Raw genomic sequence first — 20939 nt, 5'->3', positions numbered from 1 at the left:
GGGGGGAGGGGGAGTGAGTTTCACCACTTCTCTAGAATCACTTTAAGCACTGGTCCCCACAAACTCATGGGAGAGCAGCTCCCACCATCTTCCCAGTGAAATGTGCAAGCAGGAGTTCAGAGTGATAACGTGTTCTCAGAGAATCCTGTCATTGTGGCCCCTCCTTATATGATGCTGTAATTCATGGAATTTCGGGGTCATTATGATGACATTTGCCCCCACACTGGCCACCTGCAATTCCCCTCAAGGGTTAAGTTTAGAGCTTTATAGGTGAGAAAGAGGTGTTTGAATAATTCTGAATGGTATAAGGTGCCGCTGGTATGACTGGCAGAGAGGAGCTGCTGAGGTAGAGCGACGACACAGGAAAATGAAGGGGCAGCATAACTGAAGATAGATTGGAGAGGGGCGAGTTGGGATTTAGGAAGGCGGGGGAAAAGCAGTTTACAGTAATTAAGGTGGAAAATGATGAGGGCATGATTGAAAGTATTAGTAGCTTCCAGGGAGGGGAATGGCATTAGGGGCCCATCTATCAATGATCACATACTGCAATGCAATCTGGGCATGATATTAGCACCCATGATTGCATTGCAGTATGCGATAATAGCACCCCAATGTATGATAAAGCACAAACAGGGACAGGGGATCTGAATGGAGCCCGTCACAGCAATGTGCTCGGAGTGAATTGCCTGCATAAGAAGTCTCTTCACTCCTCTCTATGGACTACTACGCATGCACGGCTCACTGACCACATATGTGCCGAGACCACTGCTGGGGAAGGTTCCGGAGGAACTCTCTCCCAGTAATTTTTGCGCAGTGTAGCCCATAGGCTGGAGCAGCACTACGGCATCTGCAGATGACAGCATTGCAACCCCATAGAAACCTATGGGGTTTGCAGCTGCTGTCAAAAATGGAGGGACCGCAGAAGATATCAGATATATCTGCTGCGATCCCTCCATATTACATTCAGGGGATACTTAATATTTGCGGTATCTCACAAAAGCATGTGTTTTCGAGGAATATGCCTCAAATATTTAATAATAAATATGCCCCATACGCTGGAAATACACTGGCTTAGAAAAATATTCAACCCCTTAAAATTCATCAGATTTGTCTGTATTGGCACTAAAGGCGCACATCCACTAGCCGATTAAACAGAGTGATTGAACGATAACGACATCATTATCATTCAATCGTTTGTTAATCGGGCATAAATCGGGCAGTTTAATGTCAAAAACGACCAGCGATGTGTGCTCCCGCTGGTCATTTCTGATATCTATCATTGTCTGAACATTGGGTCAATCTGCCGATAAATATGGTTCCTCTCTGGGAGTTATTGAGATGGCAAAGTATTTAAAAATGATAGATTTAAAGAAAGAAGAATTTAGTGGTTAAAATAATGTGCCAAGAGTTTTATCATACCATCCAAAAGACTCCTTGTAATATAATAATCTCTATATACTATCTGTAATATCCTCTGGTTACAGTCAAGATAATATAAAAATATCTATCCAGATCTAATCCCTGTTTGCTCAATATAATGTGTGGTTCATATTAATAAAACATTTGATTGTCAAAATCGTATAGTGTCTTATTTCCACCAAATATTATTCACCTCATTGAGCAAACTACATATATCATGTGTATAGGTGTCATAGAAGCACACCAAACGTGATCTGAGAGTACAATTACCGTTAATATAGGGGAATCTCCTTCCCCTGTTATTAGGTTCAGTAATCTTCCAGTAATTATACTGGGTTGTTGCTCAGTTGTTACATGCCTTATCAGTAATTATAATTATTATGGGAGTATCTATGGCAAATTATCCTCCCTATACTCTCAAATATAGTGACATCAAATCACACAAGTGTATAATTCCTAATTAATCCCTGTACCTCTCAATGATGTCATAACTTAGCATACGAACATGAGACGGAAATATAACCTGTTCTTTATTGTCACAGATATATTCCTACCAGTGAGGCAGACTATGGTCCTGATTCAGCAAGGATGGCTATTCTGCTTATACGCACGCAACGCAATTGCTAATATCAGTGGTTATATGCAAATGTTTGTATTCGCATTGCGATCGCAGCCTAACATAAGGACGCCCACTTCCCCTTACTCACATCCATATACTTGGGCAACATAGCGACACAATCGGTAACATCAAGTAACATCGGACCCATACGCACAGATAAGGCAGGTCAGACCTCACTCATACCCCTTTTACACCGGAGCTAAAACCTGAGTTTTTGAAGGGTTAACTCGGGCAGCTCCCTGGTGTAAAAGGGGAGAGGGTTGGATTGCCGGGTCGAGTGACCCGGCCATCCAACCCAGGTAACTAGCAGGGTTTAACACGGGCGCAGCCCGTGAAACCCTGCTGTGAGAACAGCGCACTCCGGGTCACGATGACCTGGAGTGCACTGCTAGCCGGCCGATTGGTCCGGCTTCAGTGGCGCTTGGAGATGACGTCATCTCCAAGCGACCACTTTCACTCCGCAAAAGCTGGGTCTATGCAGACCCGACTGCGGTGTGAGCGGCGCTGAGTCGGCACCGGCAAAATTCCAGGTCTGATCCGTATAGGAACTTTGTTCCAACTCCGGGTCAGACCCGGAATTTAGGTGGAAAAGGGGTATCAGGAATTGCTACCTTCAGTGCACGCTATGAGGCCTCAGGCTGTGTATGGTATAACTGTGGCTAATTTATGCACACCCATGCAATGCCGTCCCAACGCGCTGGCATGCCTGCGTTCGCCCAACCCCCCCCATCACCACCCGCAAACAAAACTTCCTGTCAATCACTCTGCCATGGGTCTGCGTATCCTCTGCTATTGCAGTCCCGATGGCAGCGGCTATCTCACGAACTGCAAAGCCTACGCATGCGCAGTATGCAACAATCGGCCGGTTGCAAGCGTATAAGTAACTGCGAACCTTGCTGAATCAGGCCCAATATTTGCATGTACAATTGGTAATTAGTTATAACTTTAGCTGCATACACACACAACGATTGAGTTAATGAACGATTTTAGTAAACGATTTTCTACCTTGAAAAAATGAACTAAAATCGTCTACTAAAGTTGTACATTTACTATGTTCATTTAAATGTAATGAACGATTTTTATGAACTACAAACGATTTTTGCATGTTTACTTAATGAAAATCGTTGAGTTGACAAGACTGATTGAACTACAAACGACAAACTACTAACGTGAACGCGCATGAACAATAATCGTTCATCGTTTGACTCAAAGTTAACGATAATCGTTCAAAAAATCTTTGTGTGTGTATGCACCTTTAGGGATACTCCCCTGTACAATGAATAAATCCTAAATAAATATGGGAAATCTCTCTTTTGTTTTAATTACATAAAGGTATTTTCCCAGTAGTTTATTGCCAGGTTGAAAGAAGATAAATCACTCCTAATAAATTCTGACAGCAGAGTGAATCAAGACTCTATAAATAATTAGTATATAGTGCTAATTATTTTGCCCTGATTATGCAATTCTCAGGAATTGTTGTAACTTCATTATATTCCAGTATGTAACTGAACACTGTGGTATCCAACTTTAATGCTGTAAATAAGGTGTTAAAATATACACAGAGTAACACTGTAGTCAATAACAAAGTATCTAAGGATAAATTGATACATGTTATTTTTCCTCACAGAGCTTATCAGCTCGTAATCAGCCCCTCTATGCTGCTTATAGACAGGCTTCTATGAATAATAGCTGCATGCTCCTTCTGGGGAGTGTGTAACATATATCTACTTGTGGCAATAATGTTATGGGTTTAAAGTTGTTACCGTTTCATTTAACTACATTGTTATAGCGCTATACCACTTGTACACACGATGTCCACGTCCTCAGGATTTTGGGGTCTATTAATACCCCTTTTCCACCAAAATTCCAGGTCTGACCCGGAGTTGGAACAGGGATCCTATCCGGATCAGACCCGGAATTTACCTGGCGCTGACTCGGGATATTCCCGAGTCGGCGCCGCTCGCACTGCAGTTGGGTCTGCATAGACCCGGCTTTTCCGGCGTGGAAGTGGACGCTTGAAGATGACGTCATCTCCAAGCGCCACTGAAGCTGGACTAATTGTCCGGCTTGCGGCGCACTGCAGGTCATCAAGACCCGGAGTGCGCCGTACACACAGCAGGGTTTCACGGGTTACTCCTGCGTTAAACCCTGCTATTTACCTGGGTTAGATTGCCAGGTCACTCGACCCGGCGATCCAACCCTCACCCCTTTTACACCAAGGAGCTGCCCGGGTTAACCCTGCAATAACCCAGGTTTTAGCTCCGATGTAAAAGAGGTATTACTAAGCAGTGTTAGGAGACAGAGTGAAAAGTGATAAAAAAGTGATAAGGTGCCAGCCAATCAGCTCCCATCTTTCATTTTTCAAACGCAGCCTGTGAGATGACAGTTGGGAGCTGATTGGCTGGCACCTTATCACTTTCTTATCACTTTTCACTCTGTCTCCTAACATTGCTTAGTAAATAGACCCCTTAATGTCATATCATGATGTTGTGAATCTCAAATTTGTGAATAAGCAAACCAGCTCTATTGTCAGTATTCTGTGAAAACTATATATCAGTGGCACACACATGTATATAACCTCCATTAGGCATCCCAAACCAATTGCCACCCTTCTGTGAAGTTTACATCCAAATCCATTCAGTGGAAGACAAAGAATAGGCTCCCCGGGGTAAAGGTCTGCCCAGCGTACACCCATGGGAGGTCCGACCGGGACCTCAACCCCCTAGTATGTCTTCTGAGATCCAGTGTGAAGTTTTCATCCAAATTATGTGATGACGTTCAAATCTATCCAGTGGAAGGCCCAGAACAGGCTCCCTGGGTCAAAGTACTGCCCAGCGCACTCCGCTGTGAGGTCCAACCGGAACCCCAAACACTCCATTAGGCATCCCAGACCAATTGCCAACCCTCTGTTTTCATCCAAATCCATCCAGTCAAAGGTCCAGAACAGGCTCCCCAGGTGAAATTTCTGCCCATCGTACACCAACAGGAGGTCCAACCGGGACCTCAACCATCTGGCATGTCTTCTGGGATCCAATGTTACCACTCTGTGAATTTTTCATCCAAATATATCCATTGGAAGGCTCAGAATAGGCTCCTTGTGTCAAAGCTCTGCCAAGAATACACCAACGTGAATAAACACACTAGCCCAGGTGCTTAATAGAGTCTCCAAAAAGCTTTCTTAATCTTCATCGACTGATTGAGGTAGTCAGCCTCATAAATAGAAAATAGATATATAAAAGCAGTCGTGAAAATTAGAAGGCAACAATTAATCTCAAGTCAATAGTAAGATAAATGATAATCTAAACCATTTATTGACACATTTAAAAAACAGTCACACATGTGACCTGACATAGACCATAAAAAATGAAATAATAATAACAATAATAAAGTAGTATTAGAATCTTATTATAAACAATATAGATATTTCAGTAGAAACTGCACTAATACTTCCAGAACAAGAATAACAATTTAAAATGTTCTTTAAACACCGCTGGATTGTGCATGCATTGACCAATAGTAAACCCTTGTTGGTATAGGGTTAATTGTATAAATGGCACGTGAAAAGTGCCCGCAGTCACTAGAATTGTAGAGCATATGTTGTGGAGGCAATGGACACCTTAGTACCTGTGAGGTACTGCGCTCAACCCGACCAGCGGGGAGCGACTTAATGGCAAGGGTGGTACAATGGAGGGTACTGCATGAAGGGGAGCCCAGATCTCCGTGTTATCCAAACATAGGTCACGTGCCATTTTATACAATTAACCCTATACCAACAAGGGTTTACTATTGGTCAATACATGCACAATCCAGCGGTGTTTAAAGAACATTTTAAATTGTTATTCTTGTTCTGGAAGTATTAGTGCAGTTTCTACTGAAATATCTATATTGTTTATAATAAGATTCTAATACTTCTTTATTATTGTTATTATTATTTCATTTTTTATGGTCTATGTCAGGTCACATGTGTGACTGTTTTTTAAATGTGTCAATAAATGGTTTAGAAACTTTAGATTATCATTTACCTTGCTATTGACTTGAGTTTAATTGTTGCCTTCTAATTTTCACGACTGCTTTTATATAAGAATACACCAACTTGAGGTCCGACCGGGACCCTAACCCCCCTAAAACCTGGCTAGGATCCAACTGAACCACTTTGCATTGGTTTCATCCAAATCGGTGCAGGGGTGTCCAAATGCATAACCGGACAAGCAGATCAATTCATTTTATATATAAGAGTTTCTTGGAATGCTCTTTGGTCTTCATTTTAACAGATTTCCTTCACATTCACAATATATGACCAATGTTATTTGAATTATGGGGTATTTTATCCATAAAACTGACCTTTTGATGATTCGCAGGTAGAGGCTAACTAAAAGCCTATTTTTAGAGGAATATCTTTAATATGTGTAAACGTGGAGCTTTCATAACACAGGGCTAAATAATTATGCAGGTAGCTTTTTCAGCTTTTAGATTTTTTTAATTCATTTTTGGAGTGTCCTGGCCATAGATAAGCAAAAAAGCAGATAGGAAGCAAACTGTTTCTAAAACGTATACTAGGAATTATACTGCATTCTATCTGAAGTGAAATGCAGAGGAGTGCATTGATTGCCCAAATCAGATATGCCTGGTGCAAGTAGGCAAGCTTACATGTAATACAGCTGACAATCCCTGCTATAATACAATTGAAAACATTTACAATACTCTGAAGGTTTCCTAGCCCTGCCCAGCAGACATATCCACACTGACCAAAACCACCTGCTACAAAGTGTCAGCTAAATAAATTGGCAGCACAAAAGACAACAAACACAATGTAAAGAAATGTATCAGACATTATAATGCTGTATAAACAGTGTTCCCAAGATTTGTATTTGTGCTCAACAGAAACAAAAAATCTAGCTTTGTTCCCTTATATCAAGTAATGTCATTGAAACAATGGAAACAAGTCAGGCTGTTCTATTATTGTCCTAAAATACTGCAGTGCACTGTATTCATGTGACACCGCTGCATATGTACTTTCCAATGTCATACACATGTAATAAAACTCAATTTAAAAGTATGCACAAATCCAAATAGCCAGTGTCTCTTGTTTTTACCAGTAAGATGTCTAATTACCATTATCATGATATGTGTGCGGAACCGATATCTCCGATACCTGCTGTGATCCCTCCATTCATGCAAGCAGCTGCTTTCCCCTTAGGTTTCTATGGGAGATGCGATGCTGCCAAATTTACCAACTTCCGGAATGCGATGCAATCTGGAGATTGGCCCCTGCAGTCACCCCTATGGGCTACACATCATATAATTTGCCAGCATTGGGCTCCCCCTGAAGCCTCTCCAGCATTAGTGGCCACGTATGTGCAGTCAGTGTGACTGTGCGTGCGCAGAAGCCCCGACAGCACTCCGGGCACATCGCAGGGGCGGGATCCTATCGGAGCCCCTGTCCCCGCCTGTGCTGGATGATACATCCCAGAGGTATAATCGCATTTTGCAATGCGATCATGGCCGGTATTGTCATGCCCAGATCACATTGCATATGCAATCATTAATAAATGGGCTCCTCTATGACATATAAGTTATGATATATTTGTCTGCAGAGTTGAAATAAAGTCAGATGAATGCATTGATGTTTGGTTATAGTATTTTGGATAATAAATTGATCATATCTAAACAATGTAATAATTAATTGCATACCAGGCCGAATGCATACAGCAATATAAGGTGACACAGAAGTCTCCTTTTACAAGAACATGATTTTGCAAGAATTAGACCCCTGGAGCTGTAATATGCAGTAACTAGCATTTTACCTGTATTTGGCTGGAGTGCAATGTTCTCTTACATTATGTAGATAGTGATATCTGACCACCACCAACAGGTACTATACCATGTTTGTCACACTGCTTAAAACAATAATGAACAAAGGCCCTCATTCATAGCCGCTCGCTAGCGGCCGTACGCTCGTTCCGAGCGATGTTCGCACATCTGCGCATGCGTACGGTTTTTAGTACGCATGCGCGAACCAGTCAGTGCGGCCGAAAATCGTTTGTACGCTATATAGCGAGTGCCTGCTATTTTGAGTGACAGAATGAGGCGTATGTGGGTGGTAACAGGGGAAGGTGTTTGAAAACGGGGGAGTGGAATTCGAACGCAGGCGTGCTTAAAGGTCAAAACGGGCGTTTTAAGGGAGTGCATAATTAATACAGCAGCGTCATTGACCACGTCACTTGTTTTTTTTTTAACTCAGAACTGCTCGCAAAATAGCGGTTGAAAAAACCAACCACAAGAATAGCGAGCAGTTCATACGCTGTACGATGTACTAGATTAATCTAATAAATAGCGGACATGACGTATGATGCGAGCGGCCAGGGGGCGTTTTTATCAAATAAACGAGCGTATGTTTTGTTCGCTCATTCAGACTTAGAGGTGTGAACAGACTGCAATTTGCGAACGGATCATTTGAATAGCCACCCCTTGTTTTTGAACGATCGACCGCAAATAGCGAACGGCTCTGAATCAGGCCCAATGTAACATCACTACTTGCAACATTATACATTCAAAATATTTGATTTTTTTTGTATCAAAAGGCACATTTACCTGTTGTTATATGAACATTATTATCAGGAGAAGTAAATGTAGGGCAAGTGTTTTATGTTATATATTTTTCCTTTGTTAGCTAAAGCCAGTACCCATTAGCCTTCGTTGGTCCTTCCAACCAAGCATAATAAATGTATGTCAATGACCACTAAACCCAAAATAAATAAAGGAAGTATTGCATAAATGGTGGTTTCAAATAAGTATCGTATTGAATTCAGGTAAATTGTTTTTTTTAGATACTACAGTTATTATGAGGAGTATTCTTTTATGTGCACATGAGATTCCTGCATAAAGCAAATCACACACAGACATATGTGTGAGGTTTAACACTGCAAGTGTGGGCCAAGAGTTCAGACTATGGCCCGTATTCAATTTTGAGCGAAAAGCCAGAATAATTTCGCCAGGCGGAAAAGTATCGCCTTATTCAATTTGAAAGCCTTTCTGCCTAGGCAGAAAGTCAATGCAATGTAATAGGCGAAAAAGTTTCACCTATGAATAGCAGGCGGAAAAAAGAGCAGAATTGGGGTTTTGGGGTACAACATTGCGGGCATCCCCGTGCAGCCTTAACACAGTCCCCTAAAGGTAAAATGCGTCAAAATTTTTTTATTTGTTTTTAAAAGAGTTAAGAACACCCCTAAAAATCACTTTCAACTTGGGGGCAAAAAAAAAAAAAAAGTTGGGGGACAAAGTTAAAAACTAGCGAACTAGACTCCAAGTATGCCCCTGGTGTTTTTTTCATTGCAGGTGCTTGCGGCAGGTGGATTTTACCTTTAGCAACTTTTAAATATGCTGGCCCCCATTTTCAAGTACACCAAATTTGCTGGGATAAGTTCTTTTCTGCAAAAAAACCTCCTGAATACTATTCTTCACCACTTATACAAAAACGCTATTTAGCAGCTATTGAGCCCATTTAAAAACACCAAATACCTTCAGCAAGCCAAATCGGGGGTAACCATAGCTAACCCCCATGTCAGAGCATCTTTTGGGGGGTGTCAGGCTGATTTCCCCAAAACTGACATGACTTTCCGCTTGTTTAAATTTCGCCGGGTACCGTCTTCGTGTACTTTCAAATTTAATACGAGGATATGCGGGCACGCGCGCAATACTTTTCCTCCTGCAAAACAGGCGAAAAGTCTGGGAGGCGGAAAAGTATTGTGGGTCCGCTCAAATTGAATACGGCTCTAAATCATCCGGCTATTCAGCACTTGGATCGAATGGGTGGATCTGCAAAGGCACCAGTAATGCAGATGGACAAATGGACAAAACATGATCATCCTACGTAGTAGTCTTTGCAGGTCCATACATGTTGCGAATTAGGTTATTAGATTGTGGGAGGAAACTAGAGTGCCTAGAGAAAACCCACGCAAGCACAGGGAGAACATACAAACTCCACACCTTTTACACCTTTTAAACATATACAGGAGATTACAATTTTTAAACTAAAAAGGTGATTCAGTATTTGTAAAGTGACAATCTAAAAATCACTTACAAACCTAATATATGTGAATAACAGTTATATGTGTATTTATAAGGCTGCAATATGTGTGAATAGATCAGTTAATGGGTTAATGTGGGTGCCAGGCTGGACATGCGCAGTAGCGCCCTCTGGTGTCATGTAACTAGATCGCGTGTTGCCGCACGGAGTTGCTGGCTGGGGCTGCTTGGCAGCTTTCCTGTAGTACTGGTGGGATTATTAGAGAAGGCCGGGACTAGCCGCAGCCAGGGACTATGTAGTCCTTGTACTGAGATCCCGTCCTACATGATCTGAGAGCTCTTTGCAAGTGGAGACCGCCCTTCCCCCGGCTACTTCTAAGGAGCAGGCTGCGTTTAGGGCAGGAAGAAGGAGGAGGAAGGGAGAAGCCATGGAAGGGACCCCAGCCCTGGAGAAGAATGTGGCCGAGCTGACCGTCATGGATGTGTATGACATCGCTTCTACGGTGGGGCAGGAGTTTGAGAGGGTCATAGACCAGTACGGCTGCGAGGCCATAAGCCGGCTGATGCCCAAAGTGGTCCGGGTACTGGAGATCCTGGAGGTCCTGGTCAGCAGGAACAACATTAACCCGGAGATGGAAGAGCTGAGGCTGGAGCTGGACAGGCTGAGACTGGAGCGGATGGACAGGATAGAGAAGGAGAAGAAGCACCAGAAGGTGAGGGAAGGGGAAGGAGAACACACACATTGGTATAGAGCTCCCACATTCCCTGCTGCTGCTGCTGCTGGGACTCTGCCAATGTCTCTGAGCTCATGCAAAGACCCCAATGTCACTCTATGTAACTTCTGTGTCACAACTCATCTCTGCCTGGTTCAGGCTGCTGTCCCGGAGGAGAGGGTACAAGTGCTGCATGAAGACATCACCACTTTGTTATCACTATATTATTCCCATCACTATATTATTCCCATCACTAGTGTGACAGATGTACATTACATTCCCCCCGGTCAGCACTTTCCCTATGTGAGGGCCAGCGGCAGCGCTAATGCAGCACGGATGGGTGTCATGCAGTTCTTGCACCGTTATCTCCTCATTGTCCCGATGTACCGTGGCTTCCACCTGTACGGCTTCTTATATATTACTGTGTTACCGGGTCATGAGTTTACTAATCATGTATTCTTGTGGGAAACATGACAGATTTCATTTTCATCCGTTTTAATGTATCTATATATGTAACATTATACTACAAGCATAAAAAACAGTAGCAAGGTTTTCAGTACATAGTTTATGCGTTACTGCTGGGAGGCAATTTCCATGGTACATCAAATGTCTGATACAAAGAAGTGATTATAGATTATTTTTAAATGAGTGTTGTTATTATTATATCCCCTTGCAGGGAGTCCTGTAGTATTTATGAAGTGCTTAATTTGACCGTAAAATCACACTAATGAATGTTGCAGAGATACTTCTATATTAGTTTGAGCTATTTTGGTCATGAATGCTTATTTGGGGGGCTGTGGAATTGATGTGGCTCTCCCAAGTGATTCTCCCTCCACCCCATCCTCAACCACCTCTATTAAATATATTGTATTCCATTTTTATTTTTGTATTAGTAATTATTCTGTGAGCACATACTTGTAATATACTTGCAGCTCTCTTCATGTAATGGGATAGCATGGCCGACAACACTCTGCAAGTAAGGTACTAATGTATTTTAAACACGGATATATTTGTCACCTGAAATGCAGCAACCCTGATGCTCCCTTACTGACTGGAGTTGTTTGGAACATAAATTAGGTTGGAATGAGAAGTATAATGAGCCAAAAGCAGAAAACCTTTAGATTAATGGTGGGAATGGGCCAAATGTGATAACTGCCTGTGCTTAGTTTACACCTACAGTATGAAAGAGATGCATTTGGCTTTGCCTGGTGAGTTTAAAGCTCCTGCGCATACCATGGTTATAAACAAATATCAGTCCTAGACGTACATGACCACCTATGCTGTGGAACAGGAGTTTCACAGGGACATTTGGCCAGTATGGTTGCAAGGCCTTAAGCCAGCTTATACCCAAAGAGTGGTCCAGAAATCCTGTAACAAAATAAATGTGATAATAAACCAGGCAAAAATCTCCCCTTGTCAGTAGATACAACACATAATATTTACCAAGATCCTAAAATGATATATTGAAATGTTAATTTAAAGAATCTAATGCTTATGAAATTGGTTACGTTGCAAGGATAAAATTTACAGACAAACCTGTAAGGCTTGTATATTTATAGTACCTGTTATTATCATCCAATCAGCAGAAAGGTTACTGTCTTGCACATTTCATAGGGGATGGGTACGGGATGCCGGTGCTCTGGATCCTGGCGGTCAGAATCCTGATACTGGCATCCCCGCTGGGTCACAATGCCGACAGATGAAGATAAGTATATTACCCTTCCCCTACCCCTCCCTCCCCGCAGCCTAAACCTAACCTAGTGCCTAACCCTAGCCTAACCCTAAAACTCCCCCGTCCCTCTAGTGCCTAGCCCTAACCTTCTCCAATACTTATGCTGGCCATCCACTATCCAATTATCTGTCAGATATCTGTCCAATATGTCTGATTGGAATGAAAACCTGGTAATGTATGGGAGCAAATGACAGTCGTCCATTTGCTCACAAACACTGGAAAATAGCCAAAAATGGTTGTTCACACAAATTGGTTAAAACACACAAATGTAACCAATTTGAACAATACTTTTTGTCCTTTTGTCAGTGTTTAAAACCATATAAACGACTGTCTTTGGCTCCCATACATTACCAGGTTTTCATTCCAACCAGCCAGATTGGACAGATATCTGACAGAAAATTGTATAGTGTATGCCCAGCTTTACGGTCAGGATGCCAGCGCCGGCAAAATGACTACATCACTTTCATAGCCGTGACCTTGATGAGGAAAATATTTATACAAAGCATTTAATAGGCTAAATAAATACACACAGACAAAGCAAACAATCATAGATTATAACAAAGAACATAAAGAGTGGTCCCTGTCCCTGGTACTTTAATATATCTTTTCTGATTAAACCTCCTACAGTATGGAACTGACAATAGGATCAGCAGCTGTATCATCATTTTATATTTAAATCATGTAGGACTTTGCCTAACAGCATAATCTAGACGGGCATGGGAGCGGATGGGTCTGTAACACTGAGCTATGCGGCATGATATGAATGTGTCAGTAATGAGGTACTGATCTTTCAGGAGCTAGAACTGGTGGAGGACGTTTGGAGAGGGGAAGCGCAGGATCTTCTGGGTCAAATAGCCCAACTGCAGGAGGAAAACAAACAACTTCTATCAAATCTGTCTCTGAAGGATGTCAATCTAACAGAGGAAGAATTTCAGAAGCATGAAGGTAACCATATCATGTAATAATAAATAGTTGTGCTCAAGGCTTTCTGGCAATCATTGATTTGATTGTGCTAGTTGAGCTACAGAGGTAAAATGGGCACCCTACACACACAGGCATCAATTTGTACCACACTGTTACCCCTGTGTTACAGTAGACCTGTTACCACCACTGCTCTAACACTTTTGAAATGTTTTACTAATGTTTCCCCCTCTCTACATCTGACCTACTACCTAGAGTCTTGTGCTGCTATTTTTGTGAGTTTATATCAGTTCTGTAATATAGAACTGGCAAGTCAAAAAAATCTCTCAATCTTTATTTGGTAGCAGAATAGGTGTGTGAGCAAGAGGAATAATTATATCATTTTGGCCTTTAACTGGTTCTTCTGTTAAACCAAATGCCACCTCCATCGGATTACGCCTGGTCCCCAGAGCTAAAAAGAGAAGAACCAGGAAAACAATTGCCCGGAAAAGCCTTGTCTAACTCCAACGTTGGGGAGAGGCGAAAGGGCCGGATTGGGTGTGTGCTCATCATCCTTGTGGGCGTACATATGCAAATCCACTGTGAAATTCGCCAGGTATGTAATTTAAATTGTATAGTGTGTAGCACAGATATGTGGATCGAGATTTTGCTGAAAAATCGTCCCAATTATCGGTATGATCAAAAAATTGCATCGTGTGTACCTAGCTTCAGGAGGTGTCTTTCAAAGAAATGAAAGGCTCCTCCCATGTGGCCGGGATGTAACTTTCAGGTACAGAGGTTCTCGCAACTGCTGTGCCTGTGAGTTACTTTTAGTACATAGCAGGGATAATCATGTAAAAAAATGATCATTACATCTGTGATGTACATTAAAAATATTAACTTGCAAGATTTTTAATACATATGCCCCTAAGACTTTTGTTTTCCTTAAGTTAATGTGTTTTTTTTTTTTAATTTTTTTTTGTTATTGTACATCTATGGGCCAGATTCAGGAGCATACACAATAGCGATTATGGATGCAGTCGAGCGATTGTTTGCCATTGCGCATGCGTAGAAGCCGCACTGCGTGCACGCAGTGATCGCATTGCGATTACGTACGCACAAAGGAATCTATCGCAAAGTGAGTGGTAGGCTGCCAGCATTTGGGGGTGGTGACGGGGGAGTGATTGCAGAAATGCAGGCGTGTCTGTCCGTTTGAATGCTGTTTCATGGGCGTGCATAAAGTAGCCACTGCGATTGCATATGCAGCTTGAGTACTCACTGCGTGCAACGAGACTTGCAGTTTCTGTGGCTGGTCAGACCTGCTGTAAATGCTCCATGACTGGCCAATGTATATCGATGATACCTTGTGTATACGCAGAAAAGCGAAGTTGGACGGATATGAGAAAGCAGCAGTAGGCATCCCTATGCCGCCTGCTTTGGCAAGCATTAGCATATTTTCGTAATTGCGATCCGTAGGCGATTGCGATCGGTACTGAATCAGGCCCTATGTTATTTAAAGGAATGCCCACAGTGCATATGTGTATACATTTTTCCATGCATTAATAACCTAATAAACCAAATGGCCTTATGTTTTGAGTTGAAGTATGTTTTTTTTTTTTTTATTTATATATATATATATATATATATATATATATATATATACCTTCCTCATTATTTTACTAATACCACTTTCACACTAAAATAACAGATTTTACCCGGCATTTGAGTGACGGGTGGGTTTGCCGATTCTAGCCTTATGCTGACCCTTTCACACAGAAAATCAAATTACTGGGTAAAGCATTTTTACCCAGTAATTTGCAGATCGACACAGGTTTTTTTTTCTGTGTGAAAGGGTCAACCCGGGTCGAAATTGCCGGGTCTCCGTCCCTGGTAAAAAGCCCTTATTTACATTTTGTCCCTTGAAAATGATAAAATAGGGATTTGACTGTACATTGCAACTTTCATTAGCCTTGTTACTGTGTCAGTAACGTGGCTTCTAAATATTATATATACACCTGAATTATTACCTTTAATTATTGCTTTTGAATCACCCTTGTCCAGGTCTCTGCTGATATTTAAATTTAGCTGTACTTCTTTGGATATTTATATATTCCAGACAAAAATAAACATAGAGTGTCTATTCACTTAGAATAGATCAGCTGGGGCTGGAAATAGTGAAGCATGTTCAGCTGATGTGATTACATATGAGTCAATGCTCTTTGCTGGAGCATTACCGCAATTTAGGTCTGACACTGTGGCGAGTCTGAGGTGACAATAGAATATAAAAATAGTATAACCTGAGGTAAAATAATAGAAACAGACTACCACAATATTTATATAATTTTTCTAAGAGACTACATGTACTTGTCATGGTGATTGTTGAGAGCATAGGGTTTCTGTCTGTAAACAAAAAAACAATTCCCATTTATTGTGAATTTTGGTTAAAAATTAAAATCTATAAAGTGCCACCTTCCCAATGTGATATACAGAAAATTAGATATAGAAACCTTTTCTTGTCTTTTTAATATTTCGGAGTATTGGAATGCTATTGGTAATCAGGATTTGCAAGATTTTTTTTTTTGCATAGTCTGTTTTTATTGTGTTGCTGTTACTGGATACATTTAGGAGCACCTTTTCTTTGAAGGACTGTTTGCGCTGGGCAGCTGACTTGTAGGTGAAGAAGTGAGGTACAGACAGAAGTATGAGGTATGGTTTGTACTAGATATTGCTATAAAATTAGTAGTGTGGAAGAACCCTGTTCAGTACTGAACCAGGTTTTTCACATTTTGCATACTGATCGTTATTTGCTCACATTCCAGACATTTTATGTGTATAATTTGTAATGGGCGGATGACAGTTTTAGCCGTTACTTATATCCTCATACTTATATCCTTACCCATGGCTGAAAATGACCAGGCTCTATCGTGAGGCTTGGCTCATTCGTGCTTTCTGCAGGGCACACGTAAACTGTTCAGTAGGCACTTTCATAATTACTCATTTCCTCTTATAGCTTTTCTATTATCTGGCTGTTCATATCTCTGTCTTTTCACCAATCTTGTTCTTTTATGCCTGACCCGATTCCTGACCCTGGATTGTTTGACATTGACTTCCTCCTCCATTTGTCAGTAAAGAAAAGGATAGGGTACAAAGACAACGGTGCTTAAAGGTTCCATAACAGTCCACATAAATTGCAAATCAGTACTGCCGAAGACTTTTCTTCCGTAGTATTCCAAATGATTTGCTAGCCTCACATGTTCCATATATATGAGGGGGAAAAAAAACATAGTTGCGTAGCCACATTTTTGTGGGCCCTATTGCAACATTTTTAAGGGACCCTTCTAGAGAGACACTTCTGTCCACAGTGGTTGTTTTTTTTATGCCCCATAATATTGCCCTAGTTTATTTTATGCACCATACAGTAATAGTGCCCTAGTTCATTTATGCACCATATAGTAATAGTGCCCTAGTTCATTTTATGCCTAATAGAAGTGCCATAGTTAACATTATACCACACAGTGCCACCAGTTCATATTATGCCACATTTTATGCTCCCAGTTCACAATTTGTCACATTGTAGTGCTGCCAGTACACAATATGCCACACAGTGCCTTCATTTCACATTATGCCAGAAAGAGGGTGGGGACCAACCAGCTCCTACCTGAGGGGATACTTACTAATGCAGAAAATTACACTTTGTGTGGAGATCTTCTTATTTTAGGCACACTGTACCTTTTTGGGACAGTCCTAATTTCGGACCTCAGTTCCCATCCACCAGCTTCAGCCTAGAATCCGACAGTGCTGGACAGTGTTTGAGCTGAAGAGGTTTGAGCCGCGCCGACTCCTTTGCTCTGGGGAGAGACCTGGGCAGTTGAGCACTTATATAAGTTTTCCGCCATCTGCAGTTATTTCAGATTGAATCTTAGCTCTGCGGTCAGCATTCAGTACAATGCTACAATCTTTGTCTATTCTCTGTATCTGCAGCAACCTGGCCTGAGGTACACAAATGTATTTACATGTGATAGTCATATTTAATGAATTGGGGACACTGCTATGCATCATATTATGAACTAGGATGCACTAATGTGCAGCATATAATTTGGGGGCACTGTTGTGTGGAATATGACTTGAGGGCACTATGGTGTAGCATATTATGAATTGGCAGCTCTGTTCTGAGGCATATTATCATTTGGGGCACTACTGTGTAGCATATTATGAATTGGGAGCTCTGCTCTGAGGCATATTATCACTTGGGGCACTACTGTGTAGCATATTATGAATTGGGAGCTCTGCTCTGAGGCATATTATCACTTGGGGCACTACTGTGTGGCATATGAATTTGGAACAATGCTCTGTGGCATATTATGCATCTCATCACAGTGAGTAACATTTAAGTCTAAAATCAATAAAAATCGGATTGTCAGTAATCTTTTTTTAATTAGTTTTAGTGTTTCTTAGATAAGGGTTCTTTGTGGAATAAGTCTTATCTGATTGCTTGGAGGCTAACAGTGAAAAAATATTTGTAGCCCTCCATTTCCCAATATGTCACACCAAGAATAATATTTGAATGCCCCTGCTGTGAATTAATATCAATTGGAAACATGGCTGCACCTTATGGATGTGTGCTCATTGTATCAGTTTGCTATTCTTACAAGAAAATTAAAACAATAAAGCACATTGACCAAAATAACAAATCTCTGTGATGCTTACAAGATTACACACAGAAAACGATTCCATGAAAAATGAAAAACAAGAGTATAAATCACTCACGTAATCTCTCTGTGCACAAATCCCATGTCTCTTTGATCCCACGTGTGTGAGGGGGAAGAACCAGCAAAGGAGGGAGGGCCCTGCACTCCAGCCTCTGCCCTGCACCTTTTTTTGTACATTGGTGCAGTTTTGCTGGAGATCTGACCCAAGAGACCAGACCCCTGGGTATGGGCTCTGGGAAAGCGAGGACCGCAGCACATACCCTCTGGGCTCCCTAATTATTCCTGCTCTGGGGTGCATAAAGCAGAACCAGAAGAAATGGAGGAGGTCAGGGTGCCCCCTTTAGGTCTAGCGCTCAGAGGCGACTGCCTTTTATTGTCTCCTCCGCCCCTGGTTCTGCCCAAGAATATACATGTGGAAAACCCAAACTGTTTGAGGGTGCTCATGCTCGATTGGCCTTTATTCATCTATCGGCCCATTTGATTTTTTCTCAGCAGGGCGGTTGATCCCATACAATATAACAAATCCAGAGAAAATATTTCTATGAATAATAACATTGATCAATGTCTTTTTTTTTTTTCTAAACGGTTATAATGGTTATAATAAAAACATGCTAGAAATGTTATCTGTGTTGTAATGAAGGTTCCTGTTATGCACTCATTAGCAGGACTTCTCACAGCCCTGTTTAGCTATGGAGTACTTATTTATAAAACACAAAAATGCTATATTATTTTTATTGTTTGAATGTTAATGTACAGTATGCATTACTTTCATGAATTTAATATTTTTGGACCAAATTTACTGCTAAGCCATCAAATCCATGGTCACCATAGACATAATTTAAGGATCCCTCAAAAGGTTTGTGTGACCTAATTTACCAATAGTGATTTTCACCCTATTCACAAAGACTGTGCAGCTGAGTAATTCTGCATGGTGATGTCTTTTCACCTTACAGCCAGCATGACTAAACAATCGGGGAGGAAACTCTTGCTCCTGCTGAGTGGTTACATTGTAATGGTGATGTTGTAATGCAGCACATTTTGCCAGCTAGTAGTTTTGAAGCTGAGAGCCACATTTGTGACCCCTTGAGAGCACCCTGTTGTCTTCCAGAGATCTACAGTATGAAATATATTCTTTGCTTTAGCATTTTTTCCATGTACAAGTGGTATATGTGCTACAGCGACTCTCTTCCCCTACACCAAGTTGTTGATCTATACAAGCCGAACAATTGCCTCTATATAAACTAAACTCTTTGCCCTTTTGACTCCTTAGTATTTAGTACCCACACTCTTTACAGAATGTGATGACCACATATTCTATGTTGCAAAGATTATTATTATTATTATTATTATTATTAACATTTAATTATATAGCAGCAGCATACTACGTAGCATTTTACAATTAGGGACAAATATTTTAATAAAACAAGACTATTAACCACTTAACTAACAATTTTTCCTGGAAAATCTGTCAGAAATTGCCGGGTCTGCAGGAAAGTCCGGGAAGTCAGAGGAGATCTGTTCTGCACACGTGTAGAACAAACTTCCTCTTCAAAAACACAGCGGGGAGGTGCGGTCACACCTTGTCAGTGGAAGGACAGATGGGCGCGTTCGCATCCCATATGACCACGTCAGTTAAGTGGTTTAGGAGTCTATTTACTAAGCAGTGTTAGGAGAACGAGTGAAAAGTGATAAGGTGCCAGCCAATCAGCTGCCAACTGTCATTTTTCAAACACAGCCTGTGAGATGGCAGTAAGGAGCTGATTGGCTGGCACCTTATCACTTTTCACTCTGTCTCCTAACACTGCTTAGTAAATAGACCCCTAAAAGACAGACAATGCTGCAAGGATGCCCTGCTCACAAGCTTACAATCTACAAGGAGATAGACTCTTTAACCTCATGTATCAAACTCCTAATTACCAAGCTTTACAACCCCTTGATCAGAGGTTCTCAAACTTTTTTGAATCAAGGCGCCTTAGAGTATCAGCATTCACGGCACCCAAAAATTTGTTATTGCGAAATTCAGAAAAAATGTAATAAAGTAGGAAAGTTAAGTAAATTGTGCTTACCTGTCATCCTTAGGTTCAGTTATGTGGTGTGGGAGAGGTTTGTGCATCTGTTTGTCCACATATTTACATTACATTGACCATAAATAATTTGATTTGGTGCTGGACCACCAACCTGAGGCACCCCTGCAAGTGTCCTGAGGCACCCCAGGGTGCCACGGCGCACAGTTTGGGAACCCCTGCCTTAGATCATGCTGCAATAGCGGTTTCTATATGATTTCAATATCTCTGATAGTTGCTAAAGACTAAACACAGGATATATCAAAAATATCTGCTGTGTTCACTCAAGTAACCCAAGATACTGCACTCCTCATTTCTTATGCGGTGTCTTCTATAATGTATCAAGCAATGAAAAGCAAGCTTTTTGTAGCCTATTTATCTGAAAAGCTTACTACACAAATTGAATTCAAGCACTTATTATAGGCCCAAAACCACATACAAAAACACACACTAAAGATCTGTGATTACATGTCCGTGTTATAAATATAATTATATAGCTGCAGATTCCAAAGGAAAACATTTTCTCTTTTCCTTCTATAGATAATGGCATGAGCCATTAGAGTCTATAGGTTGAAATATTGCATTTTCTTCCAGAGAGAGATCTTCGGATCATTCTCCAGTATCCTTCCCTTACACATACACAGCCAGGCAGGCGCAGTAGGCAAGCTGGACCCCAACCCGGTAGTAAAGAGAACACTTTTCTCTTCTCCAGGATGGATGCCTATTGGAGCCATTGTACAGACAAGAGCAGATTGATAA

At 41.3% G+C, this 20939-nt stretch overlaps 1 protein-coding gene across 6 annotated transcripts in view; it reads left to right on the top strand.

Moving 5' to 3' along the window:
* Nucleotides 1-10240: 10240 nt before the first annotated feature.
* The window catches only part of RILPL1 (Rab interacting lysosomal protein like 1), a 54354-nt gene continuing 43655 nt past the window's right edge, over nt 10241-20939 (top strand). For all 6 annotated transcript variants that reach the window (XM_088449148.1, XM_088449145.1, XM_088449149.1 and 3 more), the window contains exons 1-2: nt 10241-10776; nt 13303-13453. In XM_088449148.1, the coding sequence (XP_088305274.1) occupies nt 10492-10776; nt 13303-13453 (436 nt within the window). In that variant the 5' untranslated portion in view covers nt 10241-10491. The remainder of the gene's footprint in view (nt 10777-13302; nt 13454-20939) is intronic.

Source organism: Taudactylus pleione, unplaced genomic scaffold (genome assembly GCF_031769625.1).
Source record: "Taudactylus pleione unplaced genomic scaffold, aTauple2 ptg000479l, whole genome shotgun sequence".
NCBI classification, from domain to species: domain Eukaryota; kingdom Metazoa; phylum Chordata; class Amphibia; order Anura; family Myobatrachidae; genus Taudactylus; species Taudactylus pleione.
Note: the sequence above shows the minus strand (reverse complement) of the source record. Positions and strands in the feature narration are given on the sequence as shown.